The following is a 14,370-nucleotide window of genomic DNA, read 5'->3' on the forward strand; positions in this document are numbered from 1 at the left end:
CGTGGAGTAGACTTATATTAAAAATGTATCCGTTGTTTATTTGGAACCTGAACATTCAGGACATACGCTACAAAATTATTAACTATCTGAAACGGCACATTTAACTGGGTCTCCTGTAGTTTTAGCTGCTAAATCTGGCGGCCCGGGCCTCTGTGGGGCGTGGGGGGAAGCCTGACCGAAGTCACTCAGGCTCCCCACCGGCAACTCCCCGCCACACGTGGGCATGCACACACGTGCACTGCCTTCCAGGCTCCCCGGGAAAGGGCCTCAGACCCTGCCCATGCCAGCGGCAGGAGGGCAGGGTCTGCCTTCCCACAGCCCCCCGCCTCCTTGGAGAGTGGTGGGCCTCACCGTCTCAGTCAACAGGAAGATACAGTTATCCCCATCTCACAGATGGGAAGACTGAGGCTGGGAGGGTTCTGAGACTTGCTCAATGTCTCAAACGTGTTGCCTAGTGCTGGTCTCCTTCCACTGGCCCGAGTGCCTCCCTGTCTTCACTGAAGGGCAGGAAATGAAAGTGCTGGGCACCTGGGGGCCCACAAGCAGCCCAGAGGTCCCAGGTACGGAGATGAAGTCTCCTGGAAGATGAGGGCAGAGTGGTGGCCTGGCCACCCTGCTAGCCTGCACCACCTCGTCAGTGGCCAGGAGCTGCTGAGACCTAGAACACCGTCAGGCAGCTGGGCAGGAGCCCGTGGGGCCAGCGGCCACGCCCCCCCCTCCCCCCGCCGCACGGGAGGGACACCTGCCGGGACACTCCCGCCAGCAGCACAAACCCACCAGAAAGGGCCCCCACCAGCCAAGCACACGGAGGGCTCCCAACCTGGGGCAGCCGGGTGACCTCGGCATTTGCCCGCTTCCCGGCTCCCCAAAGATGGACCCTGACCTCCTGTGGGTCCTGGGGGCCTGTGGGAATGGGTGGGCCAGCCTATTTCCTGACCTCTCCAGCTCAGTTTCTCCAGGGTGCTTAAGCTGACACATCCGTCAGGGAAGGGCCAGGTCCCTAAGCAGCCCGGGAATTCTGCTCCCTCAGGCACCCAGTGTCTTGGTCTCCGCTCTGTTCAGCCACATCCAGCAGGCGAGGTGGGACGGTCCCGCCCAGGGCAGTCAGATTCCTGGGGCAGACGGCGCCATCCCCAGAGAGGGGTCAAAGGGGCGGGGACAGGCCCCACATGACCTGGGCAAGGAGAGGCCCCTTCTGATGCGGGCTGCCAGGCCCCTAGGCTGGCCGTGAGTGGGGTCCTGCTGGCACTGTCTTCCCCCCACCCTCCGACGTCTCTGCAGAGCCTGCAGGGCCTCTGGGCCTCTGCTTGGGATTCACGTCTGAATACCAGCTGCCACCCTCCAAGGTTGCCCCAAGAGCCCTCCTGGCTGGCGGCACGGCCCTGTGCTGGGGCAGCACTCCTTCATCGCGGGCTGCCCCTCCAGGAGAGGCCTGCAGCCAACTCTTCTTGCAGTTCCCAATTTCTCAGGACCAGGGCCAGCCAAAGGGGAACACGGGACACCACGAGACAGTGCCACCCAGGAAGCAGCAGTAGTGACCAGGGAGCCCCTCCTCTCCAGCCCGATCCCTCAGACCCCCAGTGTGGGGGTGGGGTCGATCCCTGGGTCTGGCCGGCGCAGGCTGGCCTCCCTCCCCACCAGGGGGCACTCTTCCCCACAGCCACCTCTGGAGAAAGGATGGGCCTGTCTCTCCAACAGGCTCCCCCGCCTGCCGTGATGCCCCCCCAGGACACAGCCCCGTGCTGAGCACTCCACACGAGAACCCAGTTTCACAACCACTCCACACAGCAGGTGTTGCTACCATCCCCATTTTACAGAAAAGGATTCTGAGGCACAGAGAGGTTCAGTAATTGGCCCAAGGTCACACAGCGAGGGAGCATGGCGCCAGACTTGAAACCTGGCGGCTGGATGGCCGGGTCCAGGAGACCAGCTTTTGGCTTCTGCTAGGGCTCCACCTGTCTCCTAAGACATACGCCACTGGGAATGGCCACTGGATCCAAAGGACACTGGCCCTGGGCCAGGGGGGTGGCCTTGAAAACTCTAGGTAGCAGAGGAGGTGGGGGCTGGTTCCTTGGGCCAGGAATGCCTGGGGTGGGGGGCCCAAGGCAAGAGCCCTGAAAGAGCAGCGTGGGACCCTCGGGCCAGGAGGGGAGCTGTGGCTGAGCGAGCGCCTCAAGCCCTCAGGGAGGACAGGGCGAGAAGGCCACGGCTCACAGCGAGTGGCCGAGCGGCACGTGGGCCAGGGGCCGCCCCAGGCTGCGAGGGGTCTTCGCTGTGCGGTCAAGGGGGACATGTATGGTTCCAAACCGCATGCGTGTGTCTAAACCCACACGTTATTTCTCGTTACTTATAACTTACAAAAGTAACACGTGGTCACCGTGGCCAGCAAAGCTGCAGCTCACGTGAAGCCTCTGACACCCTTCCAGTCCCTGCGCGGATGGCATTGCAGCTGCATTTCAGCACCGAGGACAGCGCCCAGCACACAGTAGGAGCTCAAGGAACACTACCGAGTGACTCAGAGAGACTGATCTCTGTGTCCCTATCACCCCCACCCGCAGGCAGCTGGCCGGGCCCCCGCTCTGCCCCAGTTCCCGGACGGCCCGCTGGCTCTCCTGGGGCAGACGTGGTGCTCCACCGGCCCTCCCGCCTTGGCTGAGGGCCCAGCCCGCCGCCCAGAGGCCTCCTCTTATCTGGGCCCTGGGCCTCCTTGGCCGCTGGCTGAAGACTGCAGACCCGTTCCCAGAATAAAGAAGTAATGAAGTAAAAAATTACGCAGAGGATCATGAAGGAAGCTAGCTGCAGTGCTGCAGCCGTCAGAATATTACAAACAGGTGTGTGAGGTGGTGCCCATGCGCTTTCCTCTGACATCCTGCAGGTCTGATGCCCACCAGAGACTCAGAGCTGTGGTGAGTGGAAACGGTACTTTGAGATATTTGCTACAAACGTAAAGGGACATGAAAAAGTCAGCAGTTTCCACTGGTGACCAAGTCCCAGACTCTAGAATGCTATCGTCGCCTTGTTCATAGTAACAAGAAATGCTAAAGGTTAGCAAAAAAGGAGATTAATTTCTTTCTCAGTCAAGTTCATGAACTCCCTGACCCCTAAACCTGGGCCTCTCCGGTGCACCCTGGTGAAGGACCCCAGCCTCAAATGGCCTGCCTGCACACCCACGTCTGTCCACCCCAGTTTGCCCATCCTTCTGGAGCTGACTCCACCACCATCCCTGCAAGGCCATCCTGGCCCCAAAGCAGACGGGTGCCCCCTCCCCTCTGCCCCCTCGGCCGCTGGCTCCATCCTGCCTAGAGCTTCGGTTCAAGGGCTTCTCATGGGGTGGGACTGGCGTTTCGGGAAGCCACCTCCCACCTGTTCAGGAGAGTCCTGCACTTCATGGGGTCCCTGGCCTCCCTGTCCCCTCCCCTAAATGCTGTGACAACCAAAAACGCCCCCTGGGAACGGCTCCCGGTTGGGAACACCCACTTTATCCTGGGGCGGTTAGCTGTGCGTCTGACCTGCAGCAGCTCCCAAACATACAGTGACAGGCAGGTGGCAGTCCCTGGGTGTTAGGTCACTGGAAGGGAGACCGGCAAGGCGCCTGGAGTGGCCTGTGGGCAGCCACTGCCAGGCCAGGGGAGGGGGGTCAGGGACGGTGGGGCTTAACGTTTTAAGAGCCTCGTCCCTTTAAAATACCCCTATGGGTCCAGTGTGTCCCGAACTCCATGATGAAGGGAGGTGGGAGTGAATACCTCAGCCAGTCCTGAAGCAGGGGGCATAACTGTCTCCCCAGGGCCTGCAGATGGTCCCAGGTGGGTGGGATGTACTTTCCGTAGCACCTGACACTTGAGAACGCACACAGACGTCACACATGGCTCACCACAGGGCCCAGATGTCCACAGGTGGCCCCAGGCACCAAGGATGCGCTTAGACACACAGACGAGCCCGTACGGCCACCCTCAGGTTCAGAGAGCGGTCCTCAGCACTGGGGATGCTGTCCGAAGGTGTGCACAGGCCACAGACCTCCACAGGTTCTGGTGCTGACGGCGGGCCCAAGAAATGTCCCCGCCAGGGAGACACGGGGCCACAGTCACTGCCAGGTGCACCTGTCCAGGGCCTGGCTGCCCGCCTGAGAGAGGGAGACGTGCTGGCCTATCCCTCAAGCTGCTGGGAGCACTGCAGCCTAATCCACCCCCAGGGCCAACAGCCGGGGCGCAGACGCGGCTCAGGATACGGCCAGTGGCTGCCTGGCTCCGGACTGCGGGGTTTCTCACTAGACCCTGACCTTCCGGGGGTGGGGCCCATGGCTTGAGGGTGAGCACAGAGCGGATGAATGGATGGACGGGTAGGAGGGTGAAGGGCCTTGCCTCCTGCCTGGCCAGCCTCTCCTCGTCCCTTCCAAGCAGGCGGGGCGGCGGGGCGCGGCCGTTTGGTGCCCGTCGGCAGGACCAGCTCTGAGCTTAGGAGGCCCTCCTTGAGGTGGTGGGCCGGCAGAGTTTGGGCTAGAGTTGAGCGGAGCCTGACCTTGTCTTCTCCTGCCGGCCGGCTGGCCGGGCCCTCCTGCAGCCCGAGTCCTCACGTGCACCTCTCTCAGGCCGGCTCCTCTCCCGGACACCCCACCCAGCCCCTCCTGGGGCTCGCCCACCTGTCCCAGCCTTGGAGCCGCTCAGTCCTCTGGGGCCTGCCAGGGCCCGTCTTTCCTTGTACCTGTGGGAGCTCTGTGGCCTCCCCGCCAGCTCTGTCCTCTGGCCGACCTCACCCCTGCAGCCTGGAACGCACGCCCAGCACCTATGGACAGGGCCACACGGATGCCCCCCAGCGCCCCAACGAGGCAGGCTTGCATGGGCTCGCCCCTGACCTCCTCCTCTCTGGGGCACCCCCTCAATGGGTGGCACCATTGCCCGGTGCCCACACCAGATACCTGGGACAAACCTGGGCCAGGGCAGCAAGGCCACGGAGAAGAAGCTACTCCAGGGACAGGGCCCTGAGCACTGGGGACCCCTTTCTGGGACCCAGCTTCCCCACCTGCACGCTAAGTGTTTGCGCCAGGTGGCACCCGGCCTGCCCTGCAGGCACCCCGTCCCGCCCGCTCCGGGAGGCGGCAACGGGCCAGTGGAGGCCAGGGCACGGCTTAAGGATGCAGGGCCTTGGACCGAGGCCGGGGCTGGCTCCTGGACACTTCAGTGGGTGGGAAGGAGTGGTGAGGAAGGCGGGGCCTGCAGGGCCTCCGCTTGCTGGCCTGCTCCAGCCCAGGTGCTCTCCTTGGCCCCAGGCCCGGCTGTGGCCACCCTGTCCATCCTGTCCACCTGTAGGGCCCTGGGCTCGGCCACACTGCAGACGCGCGAGCTGATGGGAGGCCTGCCTCACGGTGCTGCTGGCTGGTCCTCACCTGATGCTGGACCCCATCTTCCATCTCCTGCCTCCCTGCAGCCCCGGACTCGGCCAAGTCGCAAACTGCCTGGCCTCCCCCCGCCGGAGTCCGAGCCCGCACAGCTCTCCTCCTCCAAGGTGCAGCAGGGGCGGCAGGCAGGGCGCTGGGCCTCCAGGGGCCCGAGGTCAGGGCAGATGGTGAGGGAGCAGGGTGGATGGAGCCCGCCGGGCCTGCCCTGTCATCCAGCCAAGCCTCTAGAACCCGGGGAGCACTTAGCACAAATCGGCAGCCAGCGTCCTCGGCTGGGCCACGGAGCCAGCGGCCCGCCCACCTCCCCTCCCCACACCCTGCCCCGCATGCTGTGTGCCCTGCTCAGGGGCCCTCGCACTTGTTGTGGGGGCGACCCCCAGCCTGTCCACTGCAAGCTGGTGCCAGCGAGTCACAACTCTCCCAGACGGGTGCCCCTCACCCCCACAAAGGTCTTACAGCTGGGCCCCTCATTGCCCAGCCGGGTTCTGGGACAAGTGAGATGCATCAGCGGGTCGGCAGTTACCAGACTCTGAATGTCAGAATGAGTGGCCCCCGCCCCTCCTCTCGGACTCAGTCGGAGAAGTTAAGGCCCACAGGGTGCAGAGCTCTGGCCATTTTCCTGAGAAGCTTGCAGGCTGGTGGGGGTGAGAATGGTCTGACACCCTCACTCCAGCACCAAGGCCCTGGTGCACGTCTGGGCCGAGACCCTGAGCCTATGGCATGGCCCTGTCCTGAGGAGCCACCCACCGAAATACCCAGAGCCCAGGATCCCCGCCTCTGGACAGGATGCACCCAAGAATGAGGTGCCACGCCTGCAATGGGCTGAACCCTGACCCTCGTTCATATGTCAGAGTCTTAACCCGCAGGACTTCAGGAGGTGAGCTCATCTGAGTGTGGGGTCTTTGCAAATGGAACCGGTTGGGCCCCTAACTTGATAGGATTGGTGTCCTCATTTCCATAAAGTGAAATTCAGAAGCAGACCAGCACAGGGACACCTACTCATAACGACAAACCCAGAGACTACAGACCAAGGACCCCCGAGGATCGCCTGCAACCCCCAGGAGCCAGGAGAGGCCCCGGAACAGCTTCTCTCTCACGGCCTCAGGAGGTACTAGCCCAGTGACACCTCGATCTTGGACTTCTAGCCTCTGAACTGCTAGACAATCAACTCCTGCTGTGAGGCCGCCTAGCCTGCTGCATCTGTGCCAGCAGCCGGGGGAAGCGGACACACGCCTGAGCCCAGCACCCAGCCCAGCCCGGCACCACATGGGCGGTGCTCAGCGTACTTACTGCTGAGGTTGCCCAGACTTGGGGAGCACCCCGGGAAAACAGGGAGAGCCCTGGAGAGTAGTGGGTATGTTGGGGATGCCTGGGAAGCTGAGCAGCAGGGCCAAGCCCCAGAGGGAGGATGGTGATGGGCATGTGCGGAGGGCGGGTGTGGGGAGGGCCGACCTGGCAGGAGGGGGCGCGTGTGCCAGGAAGGTGAGCCAGCCAGGAGCTGGTGGGAGCCAACGCTGAGGCCACAGGCAGACGAGGGGCTGGGGTGGGTAGGGCCTGGCCCCCTCAGGGGCTCCTAAATCTACCCAGGATTCCAAGATTCCTGCCAGGAAAGCCAGTATGCACCCCTCACATCCAGAGCTTCCCTTGCACCCATGGCGAGACCAAGAACAGTCGAGAAAGCTGGAGGCCCCGGCCCTGCCCCCAGTGCAGGGGTCACGGCTGGGAGGACAGGACAGCCCCCACCCCACAGCTGGGGACAGGGCGTAGGGCCTGGGGTTGGAGAGGACTGCAGCACCTCCGCCTGAACCATCTCCGCCCAGAGACTTCAGGCAGCTCAGAGCACCTGCCCAGGCCTGTTCCTAGACACACGTGGCAAGAATGCCGCCAGCGGGCATGCGGTAGGTGGCCCCGGGCTGGAGCCCTCGCCCTCCTGAGCCTGTGTCCTCTCCCGAATGTGGGTGATGACCTGACCCCACAGGGCTGTGCTGATGGCTAGATGTGGTCACAGCTGGTGCCAGGGACCAGGCAGAGAGACATCAGACAGGCAAGGCCTGGGCCCTGAGTCTTGGTCTGACATCTTCCTGAACCAAGCCAGGACTCAGGGAGGAGGGTCTGGCTTATAGGAGAGCTGACCAACCTCTCACCACCTGGACATGTCCAGGCCTGGGCCCGATTTGATACCGGCGTGGCCTTGGGTGAGCCCCTCTCCTGGCCTGTCTCCCTGTCCAGGACCAGCCAGGCCGACACCTGCGCCCGTGCACGTGGGTGGCCTAGCACAGGCCCGGAGCACCCACACACCCTCTGCTCTCCTCGCGGCTCCGAAGCCCACCTGCCGCCTGGCGGGGGTGTCCTCAGTCCCTCTCCTGGGAGGCCTCAGTGGCCCTGCAGCCCTGTCCACCACGGGCTCACGCTGTCCCTTATTAGGACCGGCATGGAACCAGTCTACCAAGACCGGCCTGTCTTGTCTTCTGGACTCACCTACCCCCGGATGGGATATCTGTCCATGACTCCTGGGGGAGTTGGCCCAGCATGGTGCTGGGGACACGCCAGGGGCTGCTCTTAGGGTCGGCCAGCAGGACACAGCTGGTCCATCCTCTGCGTACACCCCGGGCAGGTCGCCTGATTCATGCCCCTGGAACAGCCCTCTCTAGCAGGGCAGGAGCGGCAGGCCTTCACTGGACAGGCTCCCGGGACCAGCTCAGGGTGAGGCCCGGCTACATGGAAGGCCGAGTCACCGGCAGCAGTCGGGGTGGAGGCAGGGCGGCCCCGGAGAAGGCGCAGGAGGCGACCCGGTTAAGAGGAGCTCTAACCCGGCCTAAGCAGTGGAGTCCACGACCAGAAGGCAGCTGGTGGCTCATAAGGGCCTGCCCTCGAGGCCCCATTTCAGGCCTCCAGGCTGGGGTGTCACGAGGCTTCCAGAGCACACAGAGCCCAGGACTGTTCAGCAGTTAATGCCACCGGCTTCGGGGTCAACAGACTGGGCTCTAGACCTCAGAGCTCCACGTGGGCCGAGGCCCCTGAAGAAAGCTGTGGGGCTTCTCGGCCTCAGTTACTTTCCTGTGAAGCAGGTCTGCAAAAAGCCCTCCTCATCCGCTGTACCAGCTAGACAGTCACGCGGAGGGACCCACGCTGAGGGCTCCCAAGTTCCAGACGCCGCTGCCTGCAGGCCCTCCGGGGGCCTCTAGGGCGGGGGGCAGAGGGGAAGACACGCCTGGGGCAGCCGCAGAGTACATGGCGTCTGCATGCACCCCTCCTGCAGCCTTCCGGTGGTCGTGACTATTCCCGTTGTCACATGTGAAGAAACAGAGGCACAGAGAAGCCAGGTCGGGGGTGGGGGGGGTGGCGGGGAGGCTGACGCAGCAGGGCTGGCCTCTGAGCCCAGGCCCACAGAGGACGTCCCGCCCCTCGGAGGAGCACGCAGCGTGTCCGGCACTGCGGCTCCAGCAAGGGCCAGGCCGCTGCATCGTGCAGGTGGCCCCCCTACCTGTGGTTCTCCCCACAGCGCGGGGGCGGGCGTATCCTGCCCTCACGCTGGGGATGACGAAACCTCAGCTGCTCTAGTGGTGAAGGGACAGAGCAGCAGCTGGAGCCCACGGACCACCCTGGGGCCCCAGGCCAGGCACACGGGGGCCTCTGCCCTCTGAACAGGACAGCGTGCGCACCACCGTCTGGTGTGAGGCCGGGCTGTATGCAGATGGCCTGCGAGAGCCGCACGGCTGAGGGACAGACTCGGAGGGCTCTCTCGGCCTCGGGCAGGACGGCACAGAGAAGCAGTGGTTTCTGCTGGGAGGCTAAGGGGTGGTCCTCGGTGGGGAATCCACAGGCAGCCGGGGTCCAGGAGAAGAGGGGCTGCCCACCAGTCCGTGTTGCACTGACAGGCCCACGCTCCCCTCTGACCTCCATCCCCAAAGTCCAGGCCCCTTCTCCTGTGCCCAGGCCCTCCGTCTCCCACTGCCCACCCACCACGGCTGGCATACAGCAGGCAAGTTGTGACTGAGAACCTACTTTGTGCCAGGAACTGCGCCAGGCTCTGTGGCTACTAGAGAACAGTACAGACAGAGGTGGCCTCCGCCCCTGGGGCCTCAGCGAAGGGTCAGAGAGACACGACAAACCGTGTCAAGTGTCAGGAGGCCGAGCAGATGCTCAGGAGACAGCTGGGGACCAGAAGCAACCCCACAGGCAGAGACAGAAGATGGCCGGCCCGTGTGCGTGCGTGTGTGCGTGTTTGTATGCACGCGTGTGTGTGTGCACGCATGTGTGTGCGTGAGATGCAGCACGGGGTTGGGCTTTTCCCCAGTGTTGCAGAGGGAGCCAGCTGGAGAGGTAGCTCCCCCTCACCTTCCATACAGTGCTCTGGCCGGAGGGAGGGCTACCTGGGCTGTGCATCCCGTAAAAGGGGATGTGACCATCGTCCTCATCACGGCCACGCCTGGCTGTCCATCCAAAACACTACACACAGCCACAAGCGGGAGCCCCATGCGCACTGATGGTCCCTCCTTCGTGAGCCCACACCATTTCTGCTCTCCCGGGCAGGCACAGGCCGGAAAGCCCACCCAAAGACCCAGGGCCGCCCTCCCTCCCTTCCAACGACTAGCAAGCATTGAGTCTCTACCCCACCAGCCAGCCCAGGCGTCCACCCCGGGGGCTCCCCAGGCTGGAGAAGTCTGCCTGCCGGCTGGCAGGACAGGAGACCAAAGGCCCGGATCCCCGAGAGCAGCGTGTCACCACGGGGCCACCAGAGGGCGCCCGTTCCACGGAGCCCGGCCAAGTTGCTCGGAGCTGGAGAGGACAGGACTGGCCGCTGCCTTGGGAGGTCACCCTGTTTCCTTCACCCCACGTGGCGCCGGCACTCTCCTCGGGGCCTGGGCCCTGCAGGGCACTCTCCAGTTCAGGTGCTTACGGGGGAGGCTGAAGCCATAGGGCGTTGGGGAGAGCGGCTTCCCAGAAGCCCCTGGATCTGGGACGGAGGAGCCACGGGCACTGGTCGGGAGGGGGCGCAGTCCAGGCCCCGGGGGGGCGGGGGGCGGGCAGCACCTGAAGCCCTGGCTGGCACGGTACTCGGACAGCTGCTGGGCGGCCGTACACCCCCCCTCCGTCACGTGCGCAGCAAGGCACTCTGCTGGTCCCGGGTCCCCAACCCACTGCAGCCCCACCCCAAGGAGGCCAAGACCCAGCCCCCTGCCGGCCCCGCCTCATCTTCTCCAGCCTGCCCTGCTCTCTCCCAGCCCTTGACGGCTGCCCAGACTCTGCCACTCTGTCTCTCAGCCTGACTGGGACAGAGGCCTGTGGACGCGATCAAGTTTAGGATGGCCCCGAGGACACAGTGGCCGAGTGGGAGTGGACGTGTGAAGGAGAGCTGTGGGGCGAGGGGACCTTGGAGTGCCGTCTAAGATCGGGGCTGGGTGAGGGCAGCTGCTCAGCTGCCCTGAGACCCTGGTGTCCAGGGGAAGGGATTCAACTGAAAGGCCAGGGATTCCCGGGCATTAGCTCCTCTGTTTGCATGGCGGGTGGCGGGGCTTATGAACCGACGTGTGCTGGCCCCAGGCACCCAGATGTGCCCCCCAAAACCTGTCCCCTAGGGAGGGTGGCAGCCCTGACAATGACAGGGCTTTGCCAGCAGACAGAGGCACAGGAAGGCCTACCTTGGGGGACTTGAACCCAGGGCAGGGGGCTGTCAAGGTATCAAGGCAGAGGCTTCTGTGGGTCCTGCCCTGCTGGGGGCCGGGGTCCAGGGCCTGGCTGCCCCCTCCCATTCCCCAGCAAGACACAGCCATGGACTTGCCCCTCACACTCCTCTCTCGCTCAGAACTCCTGTGGCTGTGGTCATTCCATGTGCCCCGTGTCACTACTCGAATGCCCCCTCCCCACCCCCACCCCAGTTTGGGAGGAGTTCCCCAGGGCAGGAAGCTGGTCTGCTCTGCTCTCATCCGCCGTGTCCCGGCACCCTGAACAGACGCGCAGACCCACGGTGGTTCTGGACACGTTTGCAGTTGGAGGAAAGAGCCTGGGGGGTGTCTGTGAAATCCCTGGACCTCCACCCTCACTCCAGTCCCCAAAGCTCCTCAGAGGCCTGCAGGGAGGGTGTGGGCAGGACTGCGGGCAGCTGCAGGGCTGAGGCCGCCTGAGACGGCGACGCTCTTACAAAGAAATGACACGGCTCCTGGGCGGGATCCAAGGCGCCGACCACCTGCAGCTGGACTCCCCGCCCGAGGCGGCCCTGAGTGCCAGGCGAGCACAAGTTCCCCGGGCAGGAATCCCTGCGAGGTGATGTTCCCTTCCCGGTGGCAGAGGTCGAGCCTCTCCACCCTCGCCCCCGCCCCTCCCCGAGCGCACAGTTCGCTCCCGACCGCCCCGGGGCCCCTAGGCTGCCTCTGCCGGGGACCCCCGGGAATCCCCGGGCCGACCCGAGGCGCCTCCCGGAGAGGGCCGCACAGCCGGTGGGAGTCCCCAGCCCACGGCCGCCGTCGGCTGCGCCCCGACAGCCGGCCCCGCAGCTCAGCCCTGCCTGTCCCGGAGGACGCACCGAGCCGGGGACCGCCCGGTCCGCCGCCCGGCGAGGAGAGCTCCGCCGGGAAGGGGCCGGTGTGCGTGTTGGGGGCCGGGGGGCGGCCGAGCGGAGCAGAGGAGACCCGGGCGGAGGGAGGGCGGCTCGGGGCGCGGAGGCGCAGGGCGGACGAGAGCAGAACGGGAGAGAGGAGGGGGCGCAGGGGAGACCCGGGAGCGCCGGGTCACTCACCCGAGATCTCCGCCTGGGGCACGTCGCTCAGGCTGAAGCCCTTGGTCCCGTATATGTGGCGGACTTCGCCGCAGCTCCGACTCTTGCTGGCAGGGTCCCCGTGGGCGCAGGCGGCCAGTGCGACGGCCACGCACAGCAGCCACCAGCCTCGGGCCCGGAGCTCCATGGCGGGGCCGGCGGCGCCCCCGGCCGGGCCCGTGCAGCCCCCGCCCGCGAAGGGCAGAGCCAAGGTCCCGGCGCACTCGGCTCGCGGTCCGGAGGCGCCGGCGGCAGGGGAGGCGGAGACAACAAAAGCCGGCGGCGGTTGGGCGCGGGGCGCGCGGGGCGCGAGGTCCGGCCGCTCTCTCCGGCGGCCCAGAGCGCGGCAGGCGAGCGCGCAGTCCCGGCCCGGCCCCTCGGCGGCCCGGGAGAGGGGCGGGGAGGGGCGCGCGGGGCGGGGCGCGCAGGGGCGGGGCGGGGCGCGGCGCGGGGGCGCGATCCGAGGCGCACGGGGCGCCCCTCCTGCTCCCGGGGCCGCCCGGCTCGCGCGGATCTGTTGACTGCTGGAGGGAAGCGGGGTGGCCCGGAGCGCGCGGGCCGTGTCCGGGGTCCCCGAGGGCGGGCCCTCCACTCCCAGCGCCCGGGGCGGCGGCACCACCTGTGGGGGCGGGGGCGGGGGTGCTGAGGCAGGGCTTCCCCCGCCGGACGTGACATCACGCCTTCCGCGCGCCTATCAGGGGCTTCCCCGCCCCCAGCCGAAGTCGGCATCCCTCCCGTTTTCTCTCTCCTCGGATCAGGCCGTGCCTTCCTGCACCCTGGCCGCGTGCCTCGCGCGTCCGCTTCCACAGCCTTGGTCCCCTTTGTCCCCCGCCCGCACCTGGCCTGCACCCCTTTACGGCCCCTCGCCCCCGCGCCCATTTCAGCCACCTCTCCCGCGGCTCCAGCTCACACTTGATTTTTTCTGTGGAGGAGAGTGGGGGGCTGTACGTGGGAAACTAGCCAAGAGTCTAGACCTCACGCGCGCCCGTTCCTGCGTAGAGGCAAAAAACCAACGAGTTAGTTGTTGGAGATCGTCAGCGGGTTTGGTGTCCCCTCCACGTGATGCTTTGGATGCTCGAGAAGCGAGCGAGGGGGGCAGAAGCTTGTCCGTTGGCTTGGGCCGCTGGGCGGTGGCAGGTGACCTCTTGGGGAAGGGATGGCGTCGGGCCGACAACAGGTCAGATTGCTGGGGGCTGAGGAGAGCGTGACAGTGAGTGAGGCGGCGGGGGACCGTGCAGGGCGGGTGGACAGTGCTGGTAGCCGCAGAGGATGGGGGTGCGGGCCGCGGGAAGTGAGGTGAGCGACCGGGGCGGGGGGACGGGAGCTGAGGGCGCCTCCGTTTCTTTCTTCCCATCTGCTGCACTCCCCCACCCCGTTCCTGCTCTCTTGATACGTGTGCAAAGGCCCCAGAGACCACCAGGTCATGACCCTGGGTGCCTGATTGGTTGAAATGGGGGGAAATGCAGTAAATAGGCACCCTTGGAAGAGGACCCCAGGGTAACCACCCTGTACCAATAAGGGCGCCCAGACCTTGAACCTGGGGGCTAATGGTTTCACCTCACAGCAGGGCAGGAAGGAGGGCCCCACGCCTCCCCTGGGGTTCCCAGAGTGCTGGGCTCAGCAGCCTCAGAGGGGGCTTGCAGCCTTCTACCCCCTCGCCCAGAGACACTGAGTCATCGTGTGAGAGGGGCTGGGAGGCCCCTACCCCAGTGTGCTGGCCCCGGCCCTGCTCACGCACCTGCCTGCCGCCCGGTCCCGCTGGTGACTCCCAGATCCCGTGCAGCGCTCAGGCCAGCCCGTCCCTGCTTGCCCGTGCCTGGTGCAGCTGCCTGGATGCCTCCCCCGTGCCCGCCGGGCCCCTGCCCCCGCCTTCTCTTTAGGAGCTCACCTCCAGCCACGTGCTTCCGGGTCGGGCAGGAGCCAGACGGCCGGAGGCTCGATGGAGTCGCACACACTTACTGTCGTCGTTATGGGGATCTGTCGCCTCCTCTTAATCTGGCCAGACGGGGAGATTTCCCAGGGTGGCGTCGGCGTCCAGTGCGTTTCTGGGCCTCCAGACAGTGGTGTGGCCAGAATGTCCACGTGCCGTGCTCGCGTGGCCGGTTTTCAGGACATGGTGGTCACGGGCACGGCCCCTGCACACGCCCCTCCCAGGTGCACGATGACTCCATCCCCTAGAGAAATCCTCACCACTGCCTGCAAGGTCCCTGTGTTGTTCCCCTTC

General features: G+C 65.6%; 1 protein-coding gene across 1 annotated transcript in view; it reads right to left on the reverse strand.

Annotated features, from left to right (window-relative positions):
- The window catches only part of GPC1 (glypican 1), a 29,233-nt gene extending 16,698 nt beyond the window's left edge, over positions 1-12,535 (reverse strand). The window contains exon 1 of the mRNA XM_032638285.1: positions 12,129-12,535. Coding sequence (XP_032494176.1) covers positions 12,129-12,294 — 166 coding nt within the window. The 5' untranslated portion in view covers positions 12,295-12,535. The remainder of the gene's footprint in view (positions 1-12,128) is intronic.
- Between the last annotated feature and the right edge of the window lie 1,835 nt (positions 12,536-14,370).

This window comes from Phocoena sinus, chromosome 7 (assembly GCF_008692025.1).
Source record: "Phocoena sinus isolate mPhoSin1 chromosome 7, mPhoSin1.pri, whole genome shotgun sequence".
Classification (NCBI taxonomy): domain Eukaryota; kingdom Metazoa; phylum Chordata; class Mammalia; order Artiodactyla; family Phocoenidae; genus Phocoena; species Phocoena sinus.